The sequence below is a fragment of the Saimiri boliviensis genome, chromosome 5 (genome assembly GCF_048565385.1).
Source record: "Saimiri boliviensis isolate mSaiBol1 chromosome 5, mSaiBol1.pri, whole genome shotgun sequence".
NCBI classification, from domain to species: domain Eukaryota; kingdom Metazoa; phylum Chordata; class Mammalia; order Primates; family Cebidae; genus Saimiri; species Saimiri boliviensis.
In genome coordinates this window covers 148837883-148850197 of record NC_133453.1, presented here as the reverse complement: position 1 = coordinate 148850197, position 12315 = coordinate 148837883, and the positions used below count along the sequence as shown (strand labels likewise).

Genomic DNA, 12315 nt, shown 5'->3' with positions numbered 1-12315 from the left:
GCAACCTCTGCCTCCTGGGTTCAAGCAATTCTCCTGCCTCAGCCTCCTGAGCAGCTGGGACTACAGGTGCATGCCACCATGCCTGGCTGATTATTGTGTTTTTATTAGAGACAGGTTTTGCCATATTGGCCAAGCTGGTCTCAAACTACTGGCCTCGTGATCTGCCTGCCTTGGCCTCCCAAGTGCTGAGATTACAGGCGTGAGCCACCACGCCTGGCCTTTTATGTATTTTTTATAGTTATTTTCACGGTCCTTGTGGGTATCACATTATAGATAATGTGATTTACCACCATTCACTGCTATCAACACCATCACTTGGAATGAGATGTGGAAACCTTACTTTCAGTTAGGTCTCTTTCCCCACTTTTAAATAGTATTTTGAGGATTAATGCTGTTACAGTTTTTGTCTCATTTATCCAGTATGACTTATAGAACTTATGAAGAGAGTGATCCTCTGTTGTATTTAGCCATGTTTCTGCTATTTCCACTGTTTTTTCCAAGATTCCATCTTTTATTACTTATTAGCCAGTTTTCAAAGGCAGGTCTGCTAATGAGAAATTCTTTTTATTTTTCTCCTTTTGAAAATGACTTTATTTTCCCTTTATTCCTGAAGAATGGTTTTATTTATGCTATTTGGAGTTCACTCAGCTTCTTGAAGCTGTAAGTCTGTCTCTTTTGCCAAACATGGAAAATTTGTTCAACCATTATTTCTTCAGATGTTCCTTCAGCGTCAGTCTTGTCTCCATTCTAGGCCTCTGGTGATACAGATGTTGAGTCATTTGTTATTGTTCCACATGTACCTGAGGCACGGTTCATTTTTCACTCTATTTTCTCTCTTTAGTTCAGATTTCTATCCTTTGTCATCTTCACTCTACTGTTGAGCCCATCTAATGATTATTTTTCGCTTATTGTATTTTTATATATGTCTATAAAAAATTTTTTATGTCTATAATTTCCATTTGCTTTTTTTCCCTTATAACTTCTGTTTCTTTGCTGAGATTTTCTATTGTTTCGTTTTTGAAACAGCAGAACTTATAATTGCTTGTCAAATCATTTCTGTGACGGCTGCATTAAGATTAAGATCCTTGTCAGATAATTTCAACATCTTACTCATCCCAGTGTTGGCGTTGACTTTCCTTCATGTGATTTTCCTGGTTCTCGGTATGACAGATAATTTTTGGATTGTGTCTTAGGCATTTTAGCTATTACATCAGGAGACTGTCCTTTTAAAAATTTTCTACTTCAGTGGTAACGCGTTTAGGTTTAGCATGCAGGTGCTAGCATCTGTTTGTGGGCTCTGGTTCCAGTGACCATTTTTCAGAGCCTTTGTGGTGCTGTTTTGGTTTGTTGCTTTTATCTTACTCCACTGGGGCTCGCACTGGTTCCTAGTGGTCCTGCTTGAGGGGGCTTGTCCAGGCTGATCTGCGCAGAGTGTGTTTGGGTGGGGGAAGAGGGACCCCCAGAATGCTTCCTGAGCCTTGTGCCTATCGTGGCAGGCTCTCCCATGCCTGGTGTTTCTGGCAGTGCTCCTGCCCACTGTGTGTCCCTGGGCTGTAGATCACTTGCAGGAAAAGTGAACGCTGCCAGACCAATTAATTATAGGAGAATTCCTCCTGCCAGTGCTCAGCAGCACTACGTCTCTGGACCAGCAAGGAGAGTCTCAGGCATGGCTTCATTTCTTTTTTAAGATTTCTCTTCTGTCTTCAGTTTCCATGGTACTATTGTTCTGCTTTATTCACTTTTATATTCCTTCTAGTTTAGCTTTCGTTTCTTTGCATTTGGTGTGATTTTTTTCCTTTGCATTTCTAACTCCTCCTTAGCTGTGGCAGGTCTTGTCTTCAGTTACCCTTATTCTGAAATTTCCCATGTCTAATTTGGTTATTTTTTAAATTCTTTTTAGCTCGATTTGAAATCTGTGTACAGTTTTCTGCTGTATATTTTCTATAAATCTATTTGCACATCGTCTGGTGTACTTTATGGGACACCGTTCTCGTGGACACACACACCTTCCTTCTCTGATAATCACGCTGCTCAACTCCGTTTTGATGCTTATTTTTTTTGTGAGTGAAATGAGTTTCCCATAGTGGCACCAGGGGAGATGGGCTCAGATCACTTCTCTTGGTTTTTGGGGAAGGGGAGAAGTCTGTGTTTTTTTTGTAAAATGGTAAAAAATCACGCCCTTGTGCTTTCTGAAACTCCCTCCTTCCCCACATACATTTGCACTTTTTTTGTTCTTTATTATCTTTGATCTGTTCCATTTGGAAGTTATTTCTGGAAGTTTCTCCTTGGTACAAGGTTTGTTTTGTGGGGGATTCAGTGTTCAGGAGTTTTAAGGGCCCAGAGCTTACTGCATCATGATCTCTTTGTAATGATGTGCAAATTAGATCCTGTAGAACTTTTCAAAACTTTAAGCCTTTTTCAAATTGGCCTTTGCTTTCCAATGTGTTGGCAGTTTTGAGGTGTTCCTGTTCCCAGGGATGTAAGAGACCCAGGCAGTTACCATCCATGTGCTCTTGTAGTTAGCCGTCAGAACTCTGTGTCTGTCCACTTCGATGCAGTGGGTCACGGTTCTGTTGTAGATAATGTCTCTGGGTCTTTGGTTTTCCCATTTAGTTTGCTCCTTTTGTAGGTGAGATTGGGAGGAAATAAAAGCAAAAACAAAGTCACTATATGTCACTGCCGTCATCACCTTTCCAGAACCTGTCATCGTGCCCTTCACCTGATTTTTGTATTCATCAGTGTCATTACCTGAATGTATTATCTCATTGGGGATGGCAAAATGGCTGTCTGGGGGGAAAATTTTCCATCTGTTTGTCCAACATTTATACCTGGCACTCTTTTTTTCTCATCAGTGGGTGCCATTTGATTACCTTGAAAAAGTTCTACTGAAAAGGCTTAAAATATATTTAAGATTTTTAGAGTAAGGAGTTAATGTAATAATTTTAATGGTGACAATTTTGTTTTTTGTTTTTTTTCTGCATTTTTGAATATTATGAACTCATAAATGTTTTTATATTTAATACGTTTCACAGTCATTACTCTAAATGATACTCAAATTGTGTAGCCTTGGTGTGCTTTTAAAATGACCCTATTAGGCCAGGCGCGGTGGCTCAAGCCTGTAATCCCAGCACTTTGGGAGGCCGAGGCAGGTGGATCACGAGGTCAAAGAGATCGAGACCATCCTGATCAACACGGTGAAACCCCGTCTCTACTAAAATACAAAAAATTAGCTGGGCATGGTGGCGTGTGCCTGTAATCCCAGCTACTCAGGAGGCTGAGGCAGGAGAATTGCCTGAACCCAGGAGGCGGAGGTTGCGGTGAGCCGAGATCGTGCCGTTGCACTCCAGCCTGGGTAACAAGAGCGAAACTCCGTCTCAAAAATAAAATAAAATAAAATAAAATGACCCTATTAGAGGGCCGGGTGTGGTGGCTCACGCCTGTAATCCAAGCACTTTGGAGGCCAAGGCGGGCGGATCACCTGAGGTTGGGAGTTCAAGACCAGCTTGACCAACATGGTGAAACCCCATCTTTAAAGACCCTATTAGATTTTGAAATGTCTACTTAATCTCCAACATTCATTCTCAGTCCTGGAATAAATTAATTTTCTCAATGAATTGTTGGAGAAAGAATGGCATTTAGAAGTCAGATTTTAGATGCAAAGTATGGCCTTTGCTTTATGAATGTTACTACTTGTAGGCTTCATTAGGACAGAACTAGCAAGAGTTCACCCCACATCACTGCACAGGTGTTTTCCACTGTGCTGTCTGACTGAATACTGCCACGTCGTGTGGATGCACCACAGCTTATCAGTATTATGGGCATCAAGGTTATTTTTAACCTTTTGCTATTAGTACTAATGTCACTGTGAATCCTCTTAGGTTCATGCATTATTTCCTACATATGTAAGGTATCATTAAGATAACTTGGCCGGGCGCCGTGGCTCACGCCTATAATCCCAGCACTTTGGGAGGGGGGTGGATCACGAGGTCAAGAGATCGAGACCATCCTGGTCAACACGGTGAAACCCCGTCTCTACTAAAAATACAAAAAATCAGCTGGGCATGGTGGCGCGTGCCTGTAATCCCAGCTATTCGGGAGGCTGAGGCAGGAGAATTGCCTGAGCCCAGGAGACAGAGGTTGCGGTGAGATTGCACTCCAGCGTGGGCAACAAGAGCAAAACTCCGTCTCAAAAAAAAAAAAAAAAAACTGTTAGAAGCAGGATTGTTGCATCAAATGCTAACCCATACTGCCAAATTCTGCTTCACAGAAAAGTAACATTTTGCATTCCCACCAGCAGTTTACAACAGTAGCTCTTTTCTTAAAACTTTCCCAACAGAACGTGTTGTTAAATGTGGATGTTTACTTATCTGCCAGTTGAGAAATGGTATTTTACTGTGCTTACAATTTTTGAGTTTACCTCAGTTATGGGTGAGGATGAGCATTTTTTTCTTGTACTTAGGAGCTGTTGATAGTTTCATAACCTCTTCTGCTCATTTCGCTGCTCAGTTGGTCATTTTATTTTTAGAAACTGTGTGTGTGAAGGAGATGAGCCCTTTAACTCCGGTAAATTTGCAACTATTTTTTCCCAGTTTGTCATTTGTCTTTTAACCTTATGTTTATGTAGTTAGCTGTTAATCTTTTTCATTATTCTGCTTTGATACACATTTCTTTAGTTATGTTTCCTTTATCATTTTCTTGGTTTTTGATTTTCTAGACTCTATATCCTCAGTAGAAATTTTAGTCATACTGCTTCTTCTTTGGTTACCTTATAATAAAATTAGCCTTTATTTCCAAAATTATTTTGCGTATTTTTTAGTATTCTTATTTCTATATCAGATGTGCTCATTTCACCCTGAATTTGTATTTCTCATCACTGGTGCTCTTTTTTAGTCTGCTGCTGCAGTCTCCCTTTGTGTTGGAATGTGGTGTTACGGGTTTCCCGTTTATGACTGAATTTTTCTGGTGTACTTTTGTCTTCCAGAAAGTTTTCCTTCTCATTTGCCAGACTTTCTCCATAATATATTTATTTGGACTTTGGAGTCCTGTTTTTGTTTGTTTGTTCCTATAATAGATGTAAGTTTTTTCTGGACCTGTCATGACCAGACCTCATGGTGGAGCAGGGAGGAATTTGCATGGCTTTAGGAGTCTTGGTTGTAGGGCTCCGTCTTAAGGGCAGAATCACCACTTTCTGATTTTTCAACTCCATTTAGCTTAATTAAGACTCTTTTTCATTAGGTGCTTCCATACCTTTACAGCCACTTAAGGGACACGTCAGCTAAGGCCCCACCGTCCTTTCATGCATGGTGCCTTCCTGAGACTGCCATTGCTGGGCCCAGTGCTTTTCTGTAGGCCTGTCTTTAACCTCCCTGTTGTCATCCCCTCTGGCCTCAGCAGTGCTCTGTTGAGGGGCAGGTGGTGGGGAGTCTGGCCTTCCTGGGGGATCCCTATCAGTACGAAACTGTACACGCCACTCTTCCACGTAGCTCTTGCTGGACCCTGCTCATTTCCCCACTTGTGTGACATTTGGAGTCTATTCCTCTGTCTCCTGGTTTTACTCCAGACATAGGTCATAGGCGTTTTTATTTCTCCCCTTTGTGATCTGAATAGTTTGAGATATGTGAGTAGGATGTGATCAACACAGCCACCACTTTTATGTAGAAACCTGGAAGCTTCATTTGTTCGTCAGCTTTCTAAATGAATGCATTCTTATTTAATTCAAAATGTTAATGTAACATACATAACACTTAACAGGAAGAGAAGAATTTAGTTCCCTAATGGTTTCCATTGTATAAAATTTTTAAAGGTTTTGCTTAAAAGACCAAAGAAGCTCCATGATGATACAGCCAGACTGGTCACTGGTCACCGTGACCATGCTCATCTGCCACTTCCTGCAGGATCTGTCTCCACTCTTCGGTGGTGCTTTGATCTGCCTCCTGAGGTGTAGCTGGTTCAGTTAAGCTTCAGGGCCCTCCTGCAGTGAGGAGGCTTTATTACCAGCCACTGCAGGGCAGCTTTTCTGCTATGTTGGAGGGCTCTGTTTCTTCTTGCCAGCCACCCCAAAAGAAATGCCACGAACTGGGACATGATTCCTTTCCTCCTCAACTGGGAGATGCTCCTGCACGTTTCATGTCCAGTTTTCTGTTGTGTGTGTGTGTGTGTGTGTGTGTGTGTGTGTGTGTGTGTGTTTTGTTGTTGTTTTCTCTTGCTGACTGGTAGATTCATAGAGGGGCAGGGAACAGAAGTGGCAGGAGATTGGAGAAAGCCAAGAATTCTAATAAAGGTTTTAATTTATTTCAGATTAATGGTGCTGCAGCAACAAAAATGCTAGCATAAAAATAGTAATGTTGGAATATTAGAATATCAAAAACTAGAAAAATATAATTACTGATTAGGAATGTGTGATATTCTCTGCTAACCGTTGTGTAAAGAACTTTCTTTTTTCTTTTTTGGTGGGGAAGAGGGGTGGAGTTTTGCTCGTTTCCCAGGCTGGAGTGCAGTGGCACGACCTCAGCTTATTGCAGCCTCCATCTCCTGAGTTCAAGTGATTCTCCTGCCTCAGCCTCCCAAGTAGCTGACATGACACCACACCTGCCACCACACCCAGCTAATTTTTGTATTTTAGTAGAGACAGGGTTTCACCATGTTTGTCAGGCTGGTCTTGAACCCCTGACCTGAGGTGATCCACCCAAAGTGCTGCAATTACAGGTGTGAGCCACTGCACCTGGCTCTGGAAAGAGCTTTGTAAATAAATATTAAGATGCATTTTATATTCATAACCAACTGAAAATACTTTTTTTGAATCTTAAAATTATTTAGCTATGAACTACTGTATATATGTTTTATACATGCCTGATTATTCAAACAAACTTCAAGATAGCACTTCATGACCTTACATTTCGCTTTTTAGAACTCAAACTAACCTTAAGTGTCATTAAAACATGGCTTTTATTACATAGATTTTAGGAATGCCACAGGGATAAATCATTCTCTTAAAATAACTGCATATGGCAGAAATGTCAGAATAATTCTCCTCCTCCATACACAGCACATATTCCTTGATAAAAGTATTCTAGTTCATATAAAAATTGAGCTGTTGTATTACTGCTATTAGGTATGTGGTTGTTTGGATGTGGGGCCAGGTGGGTTTGTGGGGGAGGCTCTTTTTTTCCTTAATCTATCAATCACTTTTCCCTTCCAAAGTTGAGTTAAAGGATGAGTAGAGCAGGAGAATAAAAGAGACAGGATAAATAAAATATGTACCCAAAGGCACCTGGAGTTTTTTCACAGTATTCCTTTCAGTCTTTTTCAATTCATAGGATTTTGTCTTTTGTTCATTACTGACTACATGAAGTGATTATAACATAGTTTACACAGTCACTTCCTGTTGTTACACACTTGGGTTTTCTCATTTTTTTTTACTACCGTAGTACTAATATTTTACTATATTATTGTCATCCTAAGTTTTTATGTATTCAGAACTGTTTAAGGAAAATTTGCTTGGAAATTATTCAGTCACCAGAAGTGTTCCTGATAATAACTTCCAAGTTGCCTCTTAACATAGTTTTAGTTTCAATCCTAAGTTTGTATTAGCACCGGTTACAATGAATGCCAAATTGAAACCAGTGTCGTATCTTTTCTCATTAGGGAGTTCTGGGAAATCGTTCATTCATTCACAGATGAACAGAAAAGACTCTTCTTGCAGTTTACCACGGGCACAGACAGAGCACCTGTGGGAGGACTAGGAAAATTAAAGATGATCATAGCCAAAAATGGCCCAGACACAGAAAGGTAACTACCAGGTCGTGACTGTATACCCACTGAAACCCTTGCATTCCCCATCATACACGCATGAACTGTCTTTGTAGCTTCTAAGCACACTTGTGATTTTATATACAGATCTCCAGATCATATTAAACAGTTGAGAAAACAGTTTGCTGTCACTGTGTGAGGAAACTTTTAAAAAATTGGCCTAGTTAAAAATTATGGGGCTCACGTTGGTTTGGAATTTTTCAAATTAGTATGATTCATTCACTTTTTTGATTCCCAGCTTGTTAATTTAAAGGCTTATTATATGATAATCTATTTAGAATGGTTAAATTGAGGCTTAGAAGACTATTATTCGATTATGCTAGAATCCTGTTATGAAATCATTTTCATAATCATATTGCCAGCGGTACCTCTAATAAGCATTTAAGAACACATACTTAGCCGGGCGCGGTGGCTCAGGCCTGTAATCTCAGCACTTTGGGAGGCCGAGGCGGGTGGATCATGAGGTCAAGAGATCGAGACCATCCTGGTCAACATGGTGAAACCCCGTCTCTACTAAAAATACAAAAAAAAATTAGCTGGGCATGGTGGCGCGTGCCTGTAATCCCAGCTACTCGGGAGGCTGAGGCAGGAGAATTGCCTGAGCCCAGGAGGCGGAGGTTGCGGTGAGCCGAGATCGCGCCATTGCACTCCAGCCTGGGTAACGAGAGCGAAACTCCGTCTCAAAAAAAAAAAAAAAAAAAAAGAACACACACTTTAAGATCTTGTAAACCAATTTGATTATTTTCTCCACCTTAGAGGAAGTTGCTTTAACTTCTCAATAACCTAACCTCTAAAATGCTACTGATGTCCTCTCTGTGGTTTGGTTGTGGAAAGATTTAGTTAAAATGAACTATAACAATTAATTACCTCAAACAGTATCTGGTAGGTAGTAGTAGCTCAATGGATGCAGTATCTTAACAGCATCATCACTAGCTTTGAGTAATTTATAGGATAAAGACAAATTGATATTTGGTAGTTATGCAACAACAAGTTTACGATTTGCATTAATGTGTAGTTTGCATTGCAAACCATCTCAACTACATCTACCATCTAAAAATAGGAGCATTTAATCCTAAGTGTCTTTCCCGTGACTTACTATTTTCCTGTTTCTTTTCCCCTTCTCTCTATTTAGGTTACCTACATCTCATACTTGCTTTAATGTGCTTTTACTTCCGGAATATTCAAGCAAAGAAAAACTTAAAGAGAGATTGTTGAAGGCCATCACATATGCCAAAGGATTTGGCATGCTGTAAAACAAAACAAAACAAACAAAACAAAAAAAGGAAGGAAAAAAAAAAGAAAAAATTTTAAAAAAAATTTAAAAATATAATGAGGGATAAATTTTGGTGGTGATAGTGTCCCAGTACAAAAAGGCTGTAAGATAGTGAACCACAGAGTCACCTATGTCTGTGCCTCCCTTCTTTATTGGGGACATATGGGCTGGAACAGCAGATTTCAGCTACATATATGAACAAATCCTTTATTATTATTATAATTATTTTTTTGCGTGAAAGTGTTACATATTCTTTCACTTGTATGTACAGAGAGGTTTTTCTGAATATTTATTTTAAGGGTTAAATCACTTTTGCTTGTGTTTATTACTGCTTGAGGTTGAGCCTTTTGAGTATTTAAAAAATATATACCAACAGAACTACTCTCCCAAGGAAAATATTGCCACCATTTGTAGACCATGTAACCTTCAAGTACGTGCTACTTTTTTGTCCCTGTATCTAACTCAAATCAGGAACTGTTTTTTTTTTTTTTGTTTTTGTTTTTTTAATGATTTGCTTTTGAAACTTGAAGTCTTGAAAACAGTGTGATGCGATTACTGCTGTTCTAGCCCCCAAAGAGTTTTCTGTGCAAAATCTTGAAAATCAATAAAGATGGAAGGGAGAAATTGGAATGTTTTAACTGCAGCCCTCAGAACTTTAGTAACAGCACAACAAATTAAAAACAACTCATGCCACAGTATGTTGTCTTCATGTGTCTTGCAATGAACTGTTTCAGTAGCCAATCCTCTTTCTTAGTATATGAAAGGACAGGGATTTTTGTTCTTGTTGTTCTTGTTGTTATTTTAAGTTTACTGGGGAAAGTGCATTTGGCCAAATGAAATGGTAGTCAAGCCTATTACAACAAAGTTAGGAAGTTTGTTGTTTATTATAAACAAAAAGCATGTGAAAGTGCACTTAAGATAGAGTTTGTATTAATTGCTTATTACCTAGATTTTAAATAGACAATCCAAAGTCTCCCCTTCGTGTTGCCATCATCTTGTTAAATCCGCCATTTTATCGAGGCACGTGATCAGTGTTGCAACATAATGAAAAAGATGGCTACTGTGCCTTGTGTTACTTAATCATACGTAAGCTGACCTGGAAGTGAATGAAACTATTACTCCTAAGATTACACTGTATAGCCCCACAGGTTAAATTTAATGCAAAACATGTTAAACATTACTTTCATGTACTATGGAAAAGTACAAATAGGTTTACATTACTGGATTTTCAGAAGTAAGTAGTTTCCCCTTTCCTAGTCTTCTGTGTATGTGATGTTAATTTCTTTTATTGCATTATAAAATAAAAGGATTATGTATTTTTAACTAAGGTGAGACATTGATATATCCTTTTGCTACAAGCTATAGCTAATCTGCTGAGCTTGTGCCTTGGTGATTGTTTTAACTGATTACTGTAGATTAACCTGGTGATTTATTTGAAATTGGCAGGAAAACTGCAGCTTTCAAATCATTGGGGGGAGAAAAAGGATGTCTTTCAGAATTATTTTAATTTTTTTCCGTAATTGAAACAGAACTGTTATGTACCATAATGCTAAATAAAACTGTGGCACTTTTCACCATTATTTAGTGGGAAAAAGAAGACAATGCTTTCCATATTGTGATAAGGTAACATGGGGTTTTTTTGGGCCAGCCTGTGTAAGGTACGTGTGCTACCTTGATGAAAGGGACCTTCGTGCAACTGTAGTCATCTTACAGGCTTCTCATCCACTGCTTCTTAATGTGTCATGACAGTGAGGAGAAATTAAATACTCTGAGGGCGTTTTATATAATAAATTCGTGAAGAAATATGTGCTCTTCAGTTCTCAAGTTGTATTATTACAGTATTGAAGATCTACAATTGTAATATTGTATCCCTATGACAAATTTTAAAGTGGTAACTGAAATAGGTTATCAGATGCAGAATTCACATCAAATAAACTTTGTTAACAAAGAGTCAAAGGTGAACCTACCCTTAAAATTTTACAGGAAAAAAAAACCATTGGTTGCACAGACTAGCTGGTAATTTAGCTTGCTTAATTATGCTGGGCCTGTTGTCACTTCGCTTACTTTCACTGCCTTTTCATTACTATTTAATGGAATGTCCCTGAACAATATTTTAAGGAAGAGGAGAACAGACATTTTGACTGTAGTGGATACTCCATCTCCCCCCAAATGTTAGGTTATAAAACTACTTTTTTGCCCAGGTACTCTTACTACATATTTGGTTTTCTTTGACTTAGACCTCAATCTCCAGGAAGCACTGCAGGGAAAAAAAAAGGAACCATAAATCTAAGTAGTTGGTATGTAAACTTTTTTCTACCTTTTACTACGACAGAATATTTCAAACATAAAACTTAGGAAAACAGCCTGCAGCCAAACTTTCTGGACCCTGGCAGCTCCAGCAAATGAGCTGGTTAAGATAACCCTGCCTTCCTGAGACAACTACTCTTGGGGATGCTTGCCTGTATAGAGAGACACGTATCAAAAGGAAACTTGAAAATGAGGCTTCAAACAATTTGCTGATGTTATTCCTCCCTCCTCGGTACAGACATTCTGTTAGTCACTCCCTGCCGCATTAAAAACATGCCATTCTGGGATTTCAGGCCCCTTTGAGGAGTTTTTCTCAAGAATTCAATATAAATTGTCAGAGGAAAAAATGTCTTCCGGAGACTAGTCCTTGTGTAGTCTTCATACCTTTACCCCTTTTACCTGCTTATCGCAAGTTGGTTTTTTTTTTTTTTTTTTCCACCCTGACCTTCCACCAGTGCCTATCTAAGGGCCATCTGTACCCCTGCCACCCTTCCTGAGCCACTAAAACACCAAAAACACAGCTTCCATTTGCTCCCTCACTTGTCATACGTCCTTCTACCTCACAGTGTTAGTGTGTGAAGAATTGCCTGGGAAGGGCAGAGGGTTTTTTACAAGTGCAGAGAAAAGAAAAGGTCTTTTTTCCCCTCCCGGGTAAGTGAGTTGGCATTTGTTAAGAGCCACTGCAAGATTGGGATGCAGGTGTGGGGTAGATAAAACTGTGAAAGGCTACGAATCCAGGGCGGTTTCACTGAAAGTACAGTCTTCAAGGATCTTTATAACCCTCTCATTGCCAGTATCAGTAACACTTAACTATAACCTTGACAACACCCTACCTTGAGCTGCTGCTTCTCTGGCTGCTATTTTTCCTTCACAGCTTATCTAGATTTTGGATGGCTACTCCTCCGATTCTGCTTAAAGTTCTTACC

General features: G+C 39.4%; 1 protein-coding gene across 12 annotated transcripts in view; it reads left to right on the top strand.

Moving 5' to 3' along the window:
* Nucleotides 1-10405, top strand: part of UBE3A (ubiquitin protein ligase E3A) — a 99109-nt gene extending 88704 nt beyond the window's left edge. For all 12 annotated transcript variants that reach the window (XM_074398633.1, XM_074398635.1, XM_039479834.2 and 9 more), the window contains 2 exons: nucleotides 7645-7788; nucleotides 8942-10405. In XM_074398633.1, the coding sequence (XP_074254734.1) occupies nucleotides 7645-7788; nucleotides 8942-9062 (265 nt within the window). In that variant the 3' untranslated portion in view covers nucleotides 9063-10405. The remainder of the gene's footprint in view (nucleotides 1-7644; nucleotides 7789-8941) is intronic.
* Nucleotides 10406-12315: the final 1910 nt, after the last annotated feature.